The sequence below is a fragment of the Manis javanica genome, chromosome 2 (assembly GCF_040802235.1).
Source record: "Manis javanica isolate MJ-LG chromosome 2, MJ_LKY, whole genome shotgun sequence".
NCBI classification, from domain to species: Eukaryota; Metazoa; Chordata; class Mammalia; order Pholidota; family Manidae; genus Manis; species Manis javanica.
In genome coordinates this window covers 217,557,768-217,575,771 of record NC_133157.1, presented here as the reverse complement: position 1 = coordinate 217,575,771, position 18,004 = coordinate 217,557,768, and the positions used below count along the sequence as shown (strand labels likewise).

Here is an 18,004-nt window from a genome sequence, read left to right as displayed (position 1 = left end):
TTTAACAAAGAACAGGCTCAGAGCTTTCTGCTACAATAGTACTTAGTGCAAATTCAATAAGGTCTCATTTTCATTGTACTTATTTTTACATTTACTTTCTCTTTAGGACATTTAAGTTATTGATATGGTGTTTCCTTTAAAGTACAAAGTTTAATGAAAAAATATGAAGAAAATTTTAAATGATGAAGAGTAAGCAGACTCTGGAATACAGCAAAAATCAGGAAAATGATGCTTGAATAACTACAGTTTGGGAATCACTGTTCTAAAGGCAGTGTTTCTCATATTTGGAAGTTAACATCTAGTTTTCCCATAGTTTCCTCCTCAAAATATGTCCAAACAATCTTAAAGCAATTGGACTACAGCAGCCATGCACGTGCATGAGGTATCTCGTTAAAATTCTCATGGTTTCCAAACATCTTCTAAATATAACAAATCATACCGCCCCGCCTCCAAAATCAGCAATTAGTCAACCGGGGTGCACACAGGACTTTGAAATCTCTCATCTCTGCTGTCAATTGTAATCACATCTTCCCCAGACTTCATGTTTTCTGGATTTACCCAAGGCCCTGTGATTTTTATCAGCAATTTATTTTTCTCTGGAAATGTTGCCTCGTTAGAAGACTCAAGAAGAATTCAAAATTAAACTGTTTTTGCTGTTTTCTCTCTGGGCAATGGATGCAATCAAAACTTACTTCCCCTGATTTTCTCTTGCTTCATTTTTCAGGCTAAAAAGGATTTTGTTGTTGTTCCTATTTTGTTTATCCTTGGTTCACCCCTTCCACAGCTGTGGAGACACCTTTCCTCATTAGTTGCAATTCATTCTTTAGCCATGGCATTCTGCAGCTCCCAGACCCCACTACTGAAGTTTGGGATACATTCCCAGAGTCCGTGAGTCATACTGAAAGAGGATAGAGGATTCTTGCTGGAAGGACTGACTGATCAGGACTTCCTGCTCCGTTTTTGCCAGTCCTAAGAAAGGAAGGCAAGCTGGCCTCAAGCAAGACACCCCAGCTTGAGGTCTGCTGATTTCTCTAGAGTTAATTTCTCTTCCGTAAGTATCTTTGATAGCAACATCTGTATGTGGCCTTGTGTTTTCCTCGGTAGCACACAACAATGCCCAATTTACATGCAAGGATATGGGAATGTGCTTGGAAGAAATAGATTCACCCTTTTAGAACAGAAGGAAACTACACTGAATTTAAATAAATCAGGAGACCCAATGAAATTAATATCTCAAATATAATACAAAAAACTATTTGCTGAAATGTCTTCAGTATTATGATCCTTTCATTAAGGTTGTTGAAAAAAATTCAATGTCAGCTAGGGAAAGTGTGAAATGGGGTGAAACCGTGTCTTTTCAGAGATAAAAGTTCCTTGATTTTTAATGTTAAGATTTTTTTTCTGTGATTTCCCTCTTTAATGCCATCTCTTCATTCAGAAAATTCTATGTAGTATTTCCAGTATTCCAGAGAGGACACATTATTTTATTTCATCCGGCTCTAGGTGGCAAAGCTGTCAGCTCAACAGGGCAGCCTTTGGGAAAGCATAAGGACATTTTTACTATTGCCCCAGTCTCATCCACATCTCTCCAGAGTTTAGGTAAATGCCGCTCTTGAGTAAATAATCAGCCATGGAGGTTCCCAGCTCCTTTTCCATCCCATGTCAATCTGACCATGAGGCCTCTTTTTTTTTTTAACAGCTTTATTGAGGTGTAACTGATATACAAAGAATTCTACATATTTACTGTGTACAATTTGAGAAGTTTGGACATACGCAACAGCCATGAACCATCACCACAATCAGGGTAACAGAGACACCCAGTATCTCTAGAGTTTTCTTGTGTCCCTTTGTATGTGTGTGTGTGTGTGCGCATGTGTGTGCATGTTTGGTTTGTTTGTTTTTTATAGTAAGGACACTTAACATGAGATCTGCCCTCTCCATACATTTTGAATTGCATAAAATACTGTGTTGTAATTATAGCCACTATGTTGTACAGCAGATCTCTGAGACTTACTCATCTAGCAAGACTGAAACAATGGAACAATTCCCCATTGCCCCCAGCCCTCAGTCCCTGGCAACCACCATTTGTTCTCTGCTGCTATGACTGATGATTTTAGATACCCCATGTAAATGGACTCATGCAGTGTTTTCCTTCTGTGACTGGCTTGTGTCACTTACGGTACCTCGTATCCTCCAGGTTCATCCACGGTGTCACAAATGGCAGGATTTTCCTTACTCATTCGTCTACTGATGAGCACTTGGGCTCTTTCTGTGTCTGGCTATCGTGAGCATGGTTCAGGATCTCCCCTGTGGCGTGGTCATTGCTGGGCGGTCTGCATGTCTCACTTCCTGCTGTCCCCTTTCTCTCCGGCAACCTGCAGGCAGGCTTCTGCAGACCGCTTTGTCAAGTGGCTGAGAGCTGTGTGTGGGACGATGGGAGGGAGCCTGCAGGACTGGCAGGAATTCCCTGGTCTGAAAGCACCAGCTCCTTAGCTCAGTATCCAGGCTGAATGGGAGAGGCACCCCAGAGGCAGCCAGCCCACCTTCCTAGGCAGGAAGGCCATTCTTGCTTGAAGCCTTAAGCTCAGGTCAGCTTTAGAGTCACACGGTGAAGACTGACCCACTCTCTCCATGTCACTGTGGCCCTCTCCCAGCAGGTCCAGTTTAGATTTGGGGTGTAGCAGCTTTGCATGTCTCAACTTCTCTGCACCCCCACCAGAACTCTCCACTTACTAATATATCTTACTGAGTGCTAACTAGAAGCCAGGTATTATTGCTGGTGTCTGGGACAGACGAGATGACCTTTTACTCATGGACCTCTTAGTCTAGTAAGGGAGGCAGGCATTAAAGATCACACAAACTATGTATTGTATAGTATATGTGAATGTAATAATTACAAAATCACACATTGTGATTTGCCCTATGAAGGCCAAGTACAGGGAGCTTGAACAAGAGTAAAAGCAATCAGGAAGATACAGAAAATGCAGGAAAATACAGATGTTGTGCTCTTGTAAATGCCTAGCAGAGTTGCTGAAAGAGCGCTGAAGAGCAAGACTCCTTCTACAGTTAGGTCTGCTCTCCATGCCATGGCTTCACGGCCTCAGCACTATTTATACTTGGGTCTGGGCAATTCACGGTGAGACTGTCCTGTGCACTGTAGCATGTCCCTGGTGTGCATTCACTAGGTGCCAGGACGAGCACTCCTGCCACATGTTGTGAAAATGTCTCCAGACATTGCCACATTCCTGGGGGGAAGAACTCACTTCTGTGACATGAGGACCCAAAGTGTCCCTTGGCTTGCCACCGTCCCTCCCGGCTCCCAGAACGGGGCTGGGAGTCTCACTGCTGAGGGAGCATTTCAACACACAATGGTTCTTAAGTTACCTCATGCTACAAATGCCCATGGAATAAATCTTAGCTCCCAAGTGTAACCCGTGATGACTTGACCCCTATGTAGCAGGCTGGCCAGAATCACCTCCCAGGACCACCCACACTCAGCGCGCCACAGAGGGCAGCTCACTCCTCTGGGAACCCGCCTTGTTCCCTCGTGGGTTGCTGTCTTCTCTTCTTCCTCCTCCTTATCTCTCTGCTGGCCTTCTTCCTGCTCTCTCTCTGGAAGGACTCCTACTTTTCAAGTCTCCACTTCAGTGCTGCCTCATCTGGGAAGCCTCCCTAGATTCCCCCTAACAGATTTAGGCACGTCTTGCTGGATTCCCACTGGATACGTTCCGCGGGCCTTCGCTGTGGCCTTGCCTCTGTACCCGCACTGTGGGCATTCGTCCGTCTGTGCCTCCCCGACCAGGAGGCGGGCACTACAGCAGCTACTCTGACTTCCCACCCCGGCTCCTTGAACAGTGTAGTGTGTGCAGCTGGGTGATAACTGCTGTAGAGCAGTAAGTAGGCCCACCTGCCCTGTGTCCCTAAAGCTTCTGCCTCTTGCTCTGCCCTTGCGCCACTCCCTGAAGCCCTCTGGCTTTGGGGACTTCTCTGGAGATGTCACTTGTGGGCTGCCTCAGTCTTTCCTCTCCGCTGTCAGCTTTCCTGACTCACTTTATGCGGTGACATCCATGACAGCTCCCAGTGCTGAGAAAGCCTGTCCGTTTTTAAACGAGGGCTGCTCAAATTCTTGTTCCACTTGAAGTTTCTACCTCACAGTGAAAATAACCTCCTAGATTCCTCATTCCTCTGCACTGCTCTTCCTTTATCCCTGTGTCTAAACTCCTCTTAGGAGCTGTGCCTACTCCCTGCCACCTTCAAGTCCGTCTTTCCTATAGACCCTCCTGCTAGGTGTATTCAGTTCTGCAATGAGGCAGGTGGCAGAGGTTATAGTCCTTTCCCTCTTCTAGGGCACTTGCCTCTACAGGGGACATTGTCATACAGTGAAGTCAGGAAAATAAAGCAGCCATATGTGATAGACTCCATGCCTGGAAATGTCTGGGACCAGGTCACTGTACAGCAATTTCCTAGCTATACCAGCTCAAAGTAAAACATTCCCTTTCCCAAGGTGGTTTAATAAACACATTTTTTTCCTGAAGTGATAAGTTCTTAAGAATCCCTTCTACCTTGAAGCATCTGTTGATGACTGACCATCATTTTCCCACCCCCTCCATGGAGTAGACCTTCCCTTTTGGTCTACAACCAGGAACTATATCTGATTATTAACGATGGAATCTTCAATTACCTTGGTTTATATTTTATCTCACAATGTCTACATTTTTCCTTGTCTTACTCGATTATCACACAAATGAAAAAGTAGAAGCTATTGTTCTATTTTACAGATGAGGAAACTCAGGGTCAGAAAAATTAAACAGCTTGTCCTGTATTACCCTTATGACAAGTTATATTTGGGTCTTTCTGAAGCCCAAGTCCTTGAAGTTTCCACCAAAGCATATCATGTTTCTTTTTAAAAACTGATAGCATCTGTTTACATATATCCCCTGTGCTTGACCCCTTCTCACGGGCCCGACCAGCACACACGCACTCTCTCTCTCTCTCTCAACTAGAATTTCAGAAGTGTCTGTGTTTTATTATACCTGTGTTTCTCCCGTTTATCTGAGTATCCTATAATTTTTTGTGTTCAGTAAATGTTTGCCTAGTTGATTGGAGTATTTTCCTAGTAATGAAACCAAGATTCACATGGGCCATAGAGAAATTGTTCTAGTTAGATAAGAAGCACAATAAGAAGATTCTATGGAAGGAAAAAACTAATTTTATAGGCCCTTTTCAGAGCTTCCCCAAGGAAAAGAAAATTAGGACAGTTTCCCCGGATGCCATACCCAGTGCTCAATGCTTAAAGCCAGGAAATCTAAATTACCTCAAATTCTTATCCAAGGCCATTCTGAACCTTGAGTGGCTATCGCCCAGACCACCACAGAAAAAATCAAGGGAATTCCGAGGCATATTTTTGCCAGATGTGCCAAATGGAAGACTTCCAGTAGTTGAGCCGAAGTGCTGTGTGTAATTTTCCCTGTGACTGAAAGACATTCTTAACATGTTCATTCTTTCCAGTGAAGCTTTGCTTTGGGGAGTTCTGTACCCTGTAATTCTGACTCAAATCAAGAACCAAGGATTAGCTATCATTCCTTGATGACCTCGCGTTGAAGACCTCAATCCTTAGTAGGAGTTACCTTAGCATGTTTGAAACTTGATGTTGTATGCTTTTAAAGTGAACTTGACTTTTTCTGTTTTGAGGGACTGTCAAGCAAATTTTAGGGTCAGTAAACTGTATTTATGTATGGGCCTTCATAGAAAAATATGGGCACATGTTGAAATTCTATATGTAAATAGCCTTTTGAATGAAAAAAATCTTTTTAAATGTTTATTATATTTTATCCAGCATTTCAATGCTGGAATTTTACAGAGGGAGAATTTCCTTCATGACACTACTCATGAGCTATTTTCTCCCCTGCCAGAATGTAAGGCACATGAGAGCAGAGACAACATCTATCTAATTCACCATTGTATCCTAGCAGCTAAGTCAGTTCCTGATGCACATAGTCACATTCAATAAATGTTTGCTGAATGAATGAATTAGAAATTAAAGAAGCTGGCTCTACTGTAGAGTTTGGTCTTATAAAGATGAGAGGCTTAGATGCCATCCATACAACCCCTGACTCACTTGGGGGTTAGGGTTGAGATACTGTGCCTTCTTCTGCACGTATCTTAGGCTACACTTCATGGTTTCTGGCAAGGCCACTTTGATTTTATCACATATCAAAATCACACATTATTTTATGTACACTAAAAAAATGCCATGGAAGTATATATAGAGTACACCCTCACTCAGAGACACTCCATCTCTCTGTTGTCTGTAGCGTAAATTCCAAACTTCTTTGCCTGGAAGTCAGTGCCTTCTGTGACCTGCCCCCAGTCAAGTTTTCCAGCTTCATGTTCCCCTGGGCCTTCCTTGGTCACTTTGTTCTCCCCACAATGGAATCAGCCTCCTTCATGAAACTTTCATGCCTCTGGCCTTTGCTTATCTCTTCACTGAGTGGCCTTTTCCTCTTCAGTCTTCAAGGAGGCAGACAATTTGAAATGCCGTCTCATCTAGAGACCCATCTCCCCTCCTACTTCAAGAGGGCAGCCTTTGTTATAATTGTTAGGTACCATGTGTTGGTCACCGAACACACACCCACACACACTCACTCACTCCCTAGTGAGCCCCTCTGCTTTTCCAGGAGGTGATTTTGACTGTTTTCTGACTGGTAACGCGGAGACGACGAAGCCGAATGCAGAGCGTGTGACAGCCTCCTCTTCCCAGCATGTCACATCTCAGGCGCCCAGAGACAACTCCCACAGCCTGTCTCTTCAGTCCCAGCTGACGTCTTCTGCGCTGGTCCAAGGCAGTATTTTGGGCCATTCAAGTGAGTTCTTTTTAAATCTTCCCCACACCCACAGAACTCTGCCTTTCAGGGCCAAAGAATGACCCGGAGGTGAGTACACTTAGGAACTGGTATTGGCCTGTGTGAAGCGGGCAGGACCCAGGGTGCTTCCAGTGCCCAGGGGAGGTAGTCATCTTAGAGGTACCAGAAGGACAGGGTTTTCAGTCTTTTATTTATTTTTTGAAAGCCCCAAAGACGTTTGGCAAAGTGATAAGCTATGCTAAAGTGGGTAGTACATACGCAGTTGCCTGTTATCTTATTCTTTATACTTAGCTGTGTATTTGACATGTTTTATAAGAAGGAAAGAAAATGAGAGAAGAAAAAAAAATCCTTTAATGCTATGCCCTGGCGAGAAAAAGTCAAAAGACATAAAGGTGTTGGTATCTCCTGCCAGGAGAAAATCTGAAATAAGTCAAATGAGCATATTTTTCAGTCTCCAGCTTGCTACATGAATCAGGACAACGCACACTGTGGCATCGAGGCTCTGTCGCCAGCTTGCCGAGGTTCAGAACCCAGCTCCCGCTTATTAGCTGTGACCCTGAAGCAGGTTCCTGAATTCTCCAAAACTTAACATTTTCATCTGTAATCGGACATAATCAGAGTTCTTACCTTGTAATGACTAAAGTAATTCATTAAAGTACTTAGCATCATGTATCATATATTCTAAACGTAAAGTTATAATTACATAAAATTGAAGCTAAACAGAAAGATATTATCTTCTCTGTTTTCACAAAATCATGAATATCCACTTCACTGACCATCCCCTCTTCTACTCCCAAAGACCAATACGCCCTGCTCCATTTCATTCCCAGTGCAGCTATTAGATAAGTATTAAAGGGTCTTTTAGTTCCCTTTCTAGGTTTTGGGATGACAGAGGAAGAAGTTTTTATTTTTTAGACACTTTCCAGGTGATTGACACCCACTAAAGCCCCACACCACCTCCTCCAGGAAGCCCACCCTATTTTCTGGGGAGGAGGTTTTAAGTGACCCTTCTTTGTACTCCTCTAGCTCCCAGGGCTTCCCTCTCTCATGCCCATTTCCTGAACTGCTGTTACATATTTACTTCTGTGTCTCACCCACCAGGCTCTGAGCTCTTTGAGGGTTGGCACTGTCTTAAGTTATCTATGGATTCCAAACTGCCTACATAGTGCCTGGCACAGAGCAGGTGCTCCATGACTGTTGGAAGAGAGTTAAATCTACTATCTCCATTTTATAGTTATGAATACTCAAGTTTTAGACAGGTCAGGTAAGCCTTTGTACCTATTCTTTGCTGTGTCTGGAATGTGTCCCCCACGGGCTATATCTGTAAGACCCCTATTCCTTCTCCAAGGCCCAAGTCAACAAGAGCACCTCTGTGGGTCCCTCTTTGCCCCCTCTGGCTGTGGGAAGTAGCGCTTCCCTGTGATTCCCTCCATGTCTGTCTGTATTGAAATTCTTCCTCTTACTCACCGGCTCTGAAGCCTCGGGTGGACAAAGTCTCCAGCAGCTTCTGCCGCATCTCCTTCACATGTAGGTTTTGAGTGTGTAGTCTGCTCCAGGTGATGCCCCACATGCTAAGGATAGAGATACACGCAGCATCACCTTTCTCAGCCAGGAATTTTGGGGTTCTGGTAGATGGAAACCCAGCTCAAAATGGAGTAGTCAGTAACAGAATTCAGTGGTGCATATTCATGAAAATTCCAGGCAGATCTCAGGTTTCCAGGAGTCTCTAATTGCTCTCTCTGCTCTTCCACGTCAGCTTTACTCTTTAAAAGGCTATTAATCCGTGGTGGCTCTGGGATGCTTTGTGCCTACAACTTCCCAATTTCCAGTCCGGCACAAAGAGATTATAATAACCCTTCTCAAGTTATAACAAGAGGCCCGGTTTCATTGTTTTGGAAGGCTCCCATTTACCTGACAAAACCAATCACTTTGTTAAGTCTGTGAAATCTTGGAGTGGATCAAATGCTGGGAGGGAATCCGTCTCTCCACATGAAACATTCACTAAGAGAAGGGGAGCCGTCATTCCCCAAGGAAAAGTTCAACCAAAGGGCAGCAAGTAGCTGCTGACTATTCTCATTGAAGTCTAGTGGGGAAATACAGAGAAATGAAACAGCAATTGCTGATGGAGACATGCATGAGGTATGATGGGAGTACAGAGAGGGGACATGGAAGGGCCAAGGGGACTTGAAACAGTCAAGGAAGACTTCCTGAAGGAGGTTACACTTGCACCAAGCCAAAATAGATACTAAGCAAATGGCTACCGGTGCAATGAATCAATGAATATCCTGGCCCAAATCCTACAATACATATCTTTGTAGAACTTAAATTTAAACCCAGGTGCCCTTCAGTATTCAGTCTAGTGAGCTTTGCAGTATGTCAAGCTAGACTTGTTGCTTTGAGGAAATGTTTTCCAAATTCTACATGAAATCAAAGGAGGCTAAGAATACGAACATATTCTGGAAGCATGGTCGAATGTTCAACTGAATCCACAATAACTTTTCAGTTCATAGTAGACATGAAGTACTGTACATTTGCTGTGACATCATTCACAACAGCTCCGTTTTGCACTGCCAAGCTTTAGTAGTCCACCTGTGTTATGCGCTTAAGTAGGTTTTGTTCATTCACAGCATAAATAGCAAAAATAAATATATTTAGAGCATGAAGTCATTCCAAGTTTAAAAGAGCCATTACAAACTTGAGGTTTTAAAGCATTTGGCAAAATTGAGGTCTGTTTATACTTTCCTGTAGATCTTTATGTGGTAATCCTTAAGCCAGCTCTGATTTCATTTAGGTGATTGGAATCTCATTTAGGTACCTAATTGGTTTAACTCTTACATTTTTATTTATATAACTCTTGGAGGGTTTGCTGTTATTTCTGCTGTGCTTCAATAACACCGAGGCATTTTGCTGATAGCAAAGAGTTTTGCAAGGACAAATAGTTCATAATACATAGTCTCTTTTTTGCCCTTTAAAGACTCCCAGTATACGAAGTTCCAATTCTCTTTCCCTGCCCCCTTTCAGGCAAAACACTATGTTCTGGCTAGATGTGGTTTTTAAATGTTGGCTCTGGCACTTCAGAGCTGCGTGACCTTAGACAAACGTCCTCATTTCTCTGTCTTGGTCTCCTCATTTGCATAGTTGTGATAATGGCTCCTACCTCATAGTTTTGTTCTGTTGATTAAATGAACCAATCTATAAAAACTCTGTGAATTATATGGCCCTCTACAAATTTTAGGTATGATTAATCATCACCAGAATCCAATTTCTGACATTAGCATACATTTTATAAAGGCTTTCCCCAAATTAAAATGAACAGAATGCCCCAAACTGTTTATGTAACGTGATCATTTATTATTTTGTGATAGAAAAAAATGATTATTTGCAGAAATTTTCTAATAGCTCTGTACATTTGATCATTTTGTCTTGTTACTTATGACAAATAGCTTGAGCTGACATACATTTGAAAATTTTTTTGTTTTAGAATGTGAAAAAGTTTTAGTATGATTTTATTGTTCCAAGACTATTTTGTCAGCAATGGTTTCTAATTCATTCATTTTTATTTTTCCTTTTAGGAACCAGTTTGTTGAGAGAGGTCTCTTTTCAGGCAATTATGCTTGCTGCCTGCTTAATCATTTCTGCATGTGGGAGGTAATTCAGATTTTATTTTCTCGCAGTGGTGTTTCATAATTAATGAAGCTGTAATTGATTGATAATTTCCTTGCCTTATTCCACAAAGCATTTCAGGTTGCTCTGTGATTAAGACTTGTCCATTTGCCTGTCCACAATAAGTGCCCCTGTGTCTATCACCTCCCTCCTCCCATTATTTCACAGAGCACACAAAAGCCAGTGGATCTTGCAAATTGCATTTTACCATGTATCATCCTTTGTTTCAATCCCCAGTGACTCCCTGTTTCAGATACAGTCCACGTAACCCTGCTTGGAGTTCAAGGGCACTTGAAGACTGCAGTAGGGGAGTTGGAGTCCTTACTGGGATTCCATCTTTCCCATTGTATTTGTGTATCCCAACATAAAGTTCTATTCCAGAGAAGCCCACTCAGCGTCTCAGAGCACATAATGCTCTTGCCTGATTACAGGAGTCTTTCTGTTCTGCTCTCTGTCCCGTATGTCTTTCCTATTATTTTCTTGACCAAGTCTCCAGGGCAGTGATCAAATCTCTTCTGTGCTAAGCCCACTCATGCCTCAGGGCCTTAGCACTTGCTGTTTATTCTGCCTACTACAGAACGCCTCATAACATATGCCCCTACTTCTTTCTGGAATCTGTTCAACTGTCACATCACCATCAGAGAGGCCTTCCCTGATAACCCTGTATAAAAAGCACACCACTCTGTCATAACACTTGTCACTTTACTTTTCTTCAGAGCACTTACCACCGCTTAACCTATTCTATGTTCACTTGTTTAAATGTTAATGATCTATCCCTCTCTACAAGAATGTGAGCCCCCTAAAAGCGGAGACATGCATCACCTTCACTTCTGTATCCTCAGCCCCACATGAGCTCATGGGTATTTGTTGAATCAGTGAAACGGGGATGGATAGCATAGTCCTGCGATTCTTGTGATCCTGGCACCCTGGTCGGCAAGTGCTGCTTACTCTCAAGTCCCACCTCTTGAGAGTCAAATACCTCACATCACTTGGGGGGAGTTGTGTTTTGAAATACAAAGTCCTGGATCCCATCCCTTAAGATACTAATTTGGGTCTAATGAGAATGTGTATTTTAAATCAACCCTCCTAGATAATTATGAGGTTTGAGAAGTATTTTTAGATCACAGTGGAACCAAAAAACAAAAAGTAGGTGAGGTCCTGTGGTTAAAAATAATTTTGCAAAATTCTGCTGAATATATGTCATGTTGGAGAATCACAACATGCATTGGCATACTAAAGGCCCAGTGAAATGTAGTGAGGAAATATGCCCCCCGAGCATTTTTAACCTAGTGTGCCCCAACTTAGTTGATCATGGAACCCTTTCCTTTATTTCAGCGGGACTATTAATGAGACATTCCTGTTCGGTTAATTTCTATAGATACTCTTCCCTTAAGAGAGGAGCTTAACTCCCCATCCCTCGAATATGAGCTGCATTTAGAAACTTGGTTCCAAAAAGTTTGGACAGATGGAAAAAAGGTGATTTTACAGACAAAAAACCTGGCAAACACTACTGTAGATGATCAAGGTTAACATCAACAGGAATGTGTTATGTTGATAGCATATATCCTTGATATGATGCGGTGAGTATGGCACCTGCAGGTGAACTTCTATAATCTTCTGAACCCTAGTGTGACCATGAGACATCCAAATTAAGGGACATTCTACAAATAATGGGCCAGTGCTCTTCAAAATTGTCAAGTCATCAAAACCAAAGACAGTCTGAGAAATCAAAGCCCAGAGGGATCTAAGGAGACATGACTAAATGTAATGTAGCATCCTAGATGGGATCCTGGGACATGGATAAATTATGGGAAAACTGTCAAGTCCAAATGAGGTGTGGAACTGAGTTCATAGTCATGCACTAATGCTGGTGCCTTAATGATGACAAACTTGCCTTGATATTGTAACATGCTAACAACAGGGGAAACTGGCTGAGGGGTATGAGAAATCCCTCGGTACTACCCTTTGCAACTTCTCTGTACATTTTAAATTATTCTAAAATTTTAAAAAGCTTATCTAAGTAAAAAATTGGTTTAAAGAGGAATTATTGATATGGGCAAGGGCATGGATGGATCTCATAGACATTATGGAAGTGAAAGATGATGGAAAAGTGTAATTGTATTTACATGTAAAATTCAAGGAGAGGCAAAGCTAATCAATGACCACAGTTGTACGAGTAGTGGCTCATTCTGCTGGGTAAGAGTGGGAAGAAAGAACAAAGGAAATCTTACAGAGTGCTGGAAATCATCCATAGTTTGGTCTGGATAGCGATTATAGGGGTTAGGTAAAGCAGGCAAACAGGATGTGTACTTTATATGCTTTGTAAGTACATTTGTTAAATCTCAATTTAGAAAGTTTTAAAAATGGAAATAAACTGTCTGAAAGGATATTGATCAAATTTGAATAATGACTACTTCGGGGCGATAGAGGTTTTTACAATATTTTCCATTCTCCTTAGTACTTTTTTTCCAGTTTCTTCCAACAATTCATATTTTGAAAATAAAAACAATAAAAACCTTATTCTTTTTTTAAAAATTCCACCCTGTGATACAATCATCTGTCAGACTGGCAAAACCCCAAAATTTTAACACACTTTTTTTGGCAAGGTTTTGAAGCAGTAGGCATACAGATTGTCTCCTTTGTTTTTTTCTAGAAGTTTTATACTTTTTGCGGTTTGTATTTCAGACTATGACTCATTTTGAGTTAAATTTTGCATTAAGGTGTGATGCATATGTGGAGGCTTGCACTACCGCATGTGGGTACACAATTGTTTCAACACCGGTTGTTGAAACATGGAATCCCTTCTGTGCCTCTGTTAAAAATCAGTTAACTGTATTTGTATGGGCCTATTTCTGGGCTCTCAATTCCCTTCCATTGATCTATATGTCTATCCTTTTCCCCATACCATTTTATCTTTCTTAATGTAGTTTTATAGATTTTTAAATCATAAGTCTACAGTAACTCTAAAGAACATCTCATGTGCTGAAAATGTATGATCAGCTCACCTGAGCAATCCTGTTTCAGATGGTTCCTGGGAGGAATATTAGCCCCCATCTTCACATGCTTATTGATGATAACCATTGCCTGTAAGTAATCATTTCCCAAATTATTACTCAGATTCCTGTATTTCATTCCAGCTTGGGTCATTTAAAACTAACTTTGAAATATTTCTTCTTTCTTTTCCAAGATGCTGTCAAGTTACTGTTTCCCAGGCTGGCCAGCTACTTCAAAGCCACCACCTGTGCTCAGTAAGTCTTCCCTGTTATCAATGTCTAGACAAAGATGTGCATAATCACCTACCTGAGAAGGCTTTCTGCTGAGTAATAATAGAGAGCAAGGACTACATACGGGAAGGGTCCTGGTGATCTGTCCTGAAGAACACTTTCTGTTCCTGCTCAAATTGAATAGTATTCTCATCCTGTCTCCAAAATCCTTACATCAAAATAGATGGAATTAACTGTTCAGGCATCAGGACATAGGAAATAATATGAATTTTTTAATTTTAAATCGTTTTAAAAATACTTTTATAGGTTCATAGCACTGCACTTTATAAATACCTCATTTTAAGAGGCCTTTATCTTATAGTTTCCCAAATAGCTGGCAAATTGCCCATGAAATGACCTCAGTTACAAACTGTGATTTCTCTACCATCTCTTAGTCATTTAACGACCCCCCTGTGTGCTGACTGCCACGGTTCATCATCTTTCAACAGGTTACTGGGGTCTGGGTGAGATGCATACAGAATTTCAAACAGCCTACATAGAACCAACCCATTGCAAGATGGATTGTGTTAATTACCTTCACTTCAATACGGCTGCCAGGGGCCAACTCCCATAGCTTGGAGACTGAGGTCTGCAATTCATATTAGTTTATTGGCCTTTGCTCTGGACATTATGCTGCCCTATTTATGAAATCTTTGTGTTAATTCTGAAATCACAATAAGGCTTAATGAAATTTGTTTTGTTTAGGACTCCAGCCTATATAGATTTGCTGACACTCTGATCGATGCTTCCTTTAATTTTTTGGCATTCCAGGGTTCTGGGGTCAGGTATTGATATAGCTAAGTTTCGTTGAGTCTGCTAGTTAGAAAATTGGGTCCTGAAGTCAACCCAGAAATCCTAATTCTTCAGCTCTTGTAAGTTAATGACATTTGTTTAAAGCTCTTCTAAGATACCCACTTCCTGTCGTGTGGCTGCAGGCTGCTCTCTGGGTCTGTGCAGAGACTTTGCCATGTACCTCACCCGATGGTAACTACACATTTGCATGTGTGCTCAGCTTTATGGGCTACACTATCATGCTAGTCGGAACCAGACTGACCAGTAATGTCTCAACAGAACATTTTTACCTAAAGAGCCATTTTGTGACCCAACTGTCAGAAGTGAAAACATTATTTTTGTTTGTCTGATGGTACAAACTGCATAAATTCCTTCTCTTTGGGTTTCCACATGAGCCTGAACAATTTAATCAGAAAGGCAAGCATCAACTTGCTAGGAAGTTCTGCAATGAGAACAGAGTTTCTGAAAGTGTGGTGTGGGGATACCTGCTTTAGAATCAGCTGGGGAGCTTAAACTCCAATCCAAATTTCTGAGGGGTCTTCATTTTCACCAATCTCTCTGGCTAATTCTTTGTACAGTAACTGTGAGAAGCTTGGAAAGATGGTTTGTAAAACTTTTACCCCTTCATTTCTGAAGTGGCAGCACCTAGTCTACTAGCTATTGAGAACTTATGATATATTCTGTGCTGCACTGGGCATCCAGTTGTGCTCAGCAGACGTTTATGGAGTCTCTACCAAGGGCCAGACCCTGCCTCTGTGTGCCGAGTTTACAATGCTGAGGCCTCGAGATTCTGAGTCTAGAGGCAGGGAAAGTGCAAAGTACAGTTGCATTTAAATCGGGTAAGTCAAGTACAGAGTCAGCACCAGTAAAGAGGTTTTGCCGGACTAGGAGAGTGGGGAGTGTGGGCAGGGAAGGCTTCCTGGAATGCCAATATCTGAGCTGCAGGGTTTATGTCATCTGTTGCTTTCAGGTCACCCCCCTACCCACTGTTCTGATCATGTTATTTGTTTTCTCCCAGAAGAACTTGGATCAGAATTAGGATATTTCTATCCTACACACTCTCATATACAGCCTCGTTATGGAATAAGATCCCTCCTTTGATTCTTTGTGTACATACTTTGACTTGTTTTTCTTTAATGCCCTCTCCAATTTTTCCTGTTTCCTGTCCACCTGACCTCATATATACATACTCTTGCATTAAGACCTGTGAAATAAGGACTATTGACTTCATTTTTGTGTTCATCTCAGTGCCTTGAAAATAGTAGATATGTCATAAATATTCATTCAACTGAATGTATTTGCTGCATCATTTCTTGAAGTACTTCTTTTAAAGCCAAGAGCTCAGTGTCCCTATAGTACTGACAGCCCTCTCCCTCACATATGAACATATCCAGAAGCTAATAAGCCAAGGGTCTAGTTGATATCAGAAGTCAAGAATGACTCACAAGTCTCCTCCAACACTCAAGGATGAGAATCTAAAGGAGTGGACGGCAATTTCCACACCTGTACTGGGCTGAGGGTAATTAGATTAGATTAGTTCCTTAGTGTTTCCCATTTTATACTTCTCAAGTCATATCCTTTTTCATACCATAATGCTTTTGTTATTCAACCACCTTTGTTAAATTTAAAGTCTGTGAGTTTGGGGACCATCTACATTGTTGTGGCCAATAATGAGTTCACATCAGCAGTGTATGTTTTGCACATTTATGACTCCATAGTAACAAAATGGGTAATGTGTCTTCTTTTACATGTAAAAATGTATGTGTGTATAGTTGATGAATTAATGAATAAACTTTAGGGACTAGAAGTATGGGGAAAACCCACCTGTTACCTTATCAGGATTTCTGTTTTAGAGGGAGTGGTACAGGTGGAGAGAAAAAACATGAAATGGTAGTTAACTAAGTACCAAGCTGGGAACAGGGGCAAAAACCTCTAGCCTTTCAAAGGAACTGTTAGGGAAAAAAATGTTACTCCAACTTGAAGTTCCATCCTTCCTACTTATGATTATTTGAGCTAATTTGTTTGTGTGTGCACGTGCACGTGCTTGCACATGAGTGCATAATGATTGTACTAGATATTGCATTTTCTGTGTATATGGATGAATACTTCATATACACAGGATACTCTTTTCTCCTTTCTCTGATCTAGGTTTGCCAAAATTTGACAACCATTTAGGAGTGCCTTGATGAATGCTTTCAATCTGAATATCCAGAAGCTGTCCAATTTGCAGTCTGCGTGGAATCAACTGCCTTACTGAAAGAGAATGAGCAACTGGATAATTGAGAAGAAACATTTAATTTGGTGCTCTGATTAAAAAAATAATCAGCTCTGCCCTCCTAATTGTAATCTGCTGCTCTTCGTTATAATAATGAAAGTAATATTAATTTGTCTTTTTGCAAACACTAGCCATTGAGAGGGAAAGGACTGGGAAATGCGATGAAGAGCAAACCACCTGGATAAATGTTCCCCTATAATTATCCCAGGCCATGATTCTCGAACATTAATTTTCATTAAAGGATTCTATGAGGAGCTTGTAACCATGGCGAGTCTGCATGCACCTCTCCCTGCAAGTTTATATAATCAATATCCACTTCAAAGTAAACAAATTGCAGTTTGCACATAAAATATAATGTATAAAAAGTTTGTTATTCTCCCCAGAGAGGTGGTTCCACAGTAGATGACGGTCAATGAAAAATGGACAGCAGACACCCTTTTTTTAGGAGGTACATTTTTCTTTTGAATCATTTTTTTTTTTACCAAGTTTCCAATTTTCTTGGGTCTCATGATTACCTTAAACTGAAATTGCAGTTAAAATAAAGATATAACACAGAAAAGTCCCCTTAAGGACAAAATAAAGGCAAAACACCAGAGTGCTTTGAAACGTGGAAAAATGGTGCCATTGCACAATCAACTGAAGGGTCGTAGAAGATGCTCTCTTCCCATCCCTCTTGTTTGGTATATATTCCCAAAGAAAATGTTGCCTGCAATTCAGATTTGTTCTATCTGAAACTCTCTGGCCAGAAACTTGTGTGGAGAAAATTGTTTTTGCTTAAAATAGTAATGTCAGAATATTGCTTTTTATATCACATGTATTTAGTGCATTTTGGGTTGAGAAAAGTATTATAAATAAATGGAGTCATTGGCAAATTATATATATGTGTGTGTTATAATATATATAATAATATATTATGTGTATATATATATATATATAATAAGGCAGAGTTGAGAAGAGATTGGGTCCTGGTGACTCTGAGACCTTTTCAAGGTACATCTGAAATTAGAATTTCCCCTGAAGTATTCTCTACATGAGCCCCTTCATTCATGTTTGGGTTGTTTTCTGTCCTTGTAACTAGACTGTAGTGCTGTATTGTTTGCCAAATACTAGTCTGCATTCTGCTTTGAAGGTATTTTTTAGATGTGACT

The 18,004-nt window shown here is 41.2% G+C and overlaps 1 protein-coding gene across 5 annotated transcripts in view; it reads left to right on the top strand.

Annotated features, from left to right (window-relative positions):
• The window catches only part of TMEM71 (transmembrane protein 71), a 36,329-nt gene extending 18,598 nt beyond the window's left edge, over nucleotides 1-17,731 (top strand). For 2 of the 5 annotated variants that reach the window (XM_073230153.1, XM_073230152.1), the window contains 5 exons: nucleotides 6,678-6,863; nucleotides 10,436-10,511; nucleotides 13,551-13,612; nucleotides 13,714-13,774; nucleotides 16,730-17,731. In XM_073230153.1, coding sequence (XP_073086254.1) covers nucleotides 6,678-6,863; nucleotides 10,436-10,511; nucleotides 13,551-13,612; nucleotides 13,714-13,774; nucleotides 16,730-16,745 — 401 coding nt within the window. In that variant the 3' untranslated portion in view covers nucleotides 16,746-17,731. Of the gene's footprint in view, nucleotides 1-6,656; nucleotides 6,864-10,435; nucleotides 10,512-11,904; nucleotides 13,529-13,550; nucleotides 13,613-13,713; nucleotides 13,775-16,729 lie in introns of those variants that run through there. The other 3 variants (XM_073230151.1, XM_073230155.1, XM_073230154.1) reach the window with 3 other exon arrangements.
• The last annotated feature ends 273 nt before the right edge of the window (nucleotides 17,732-18,004 follow it).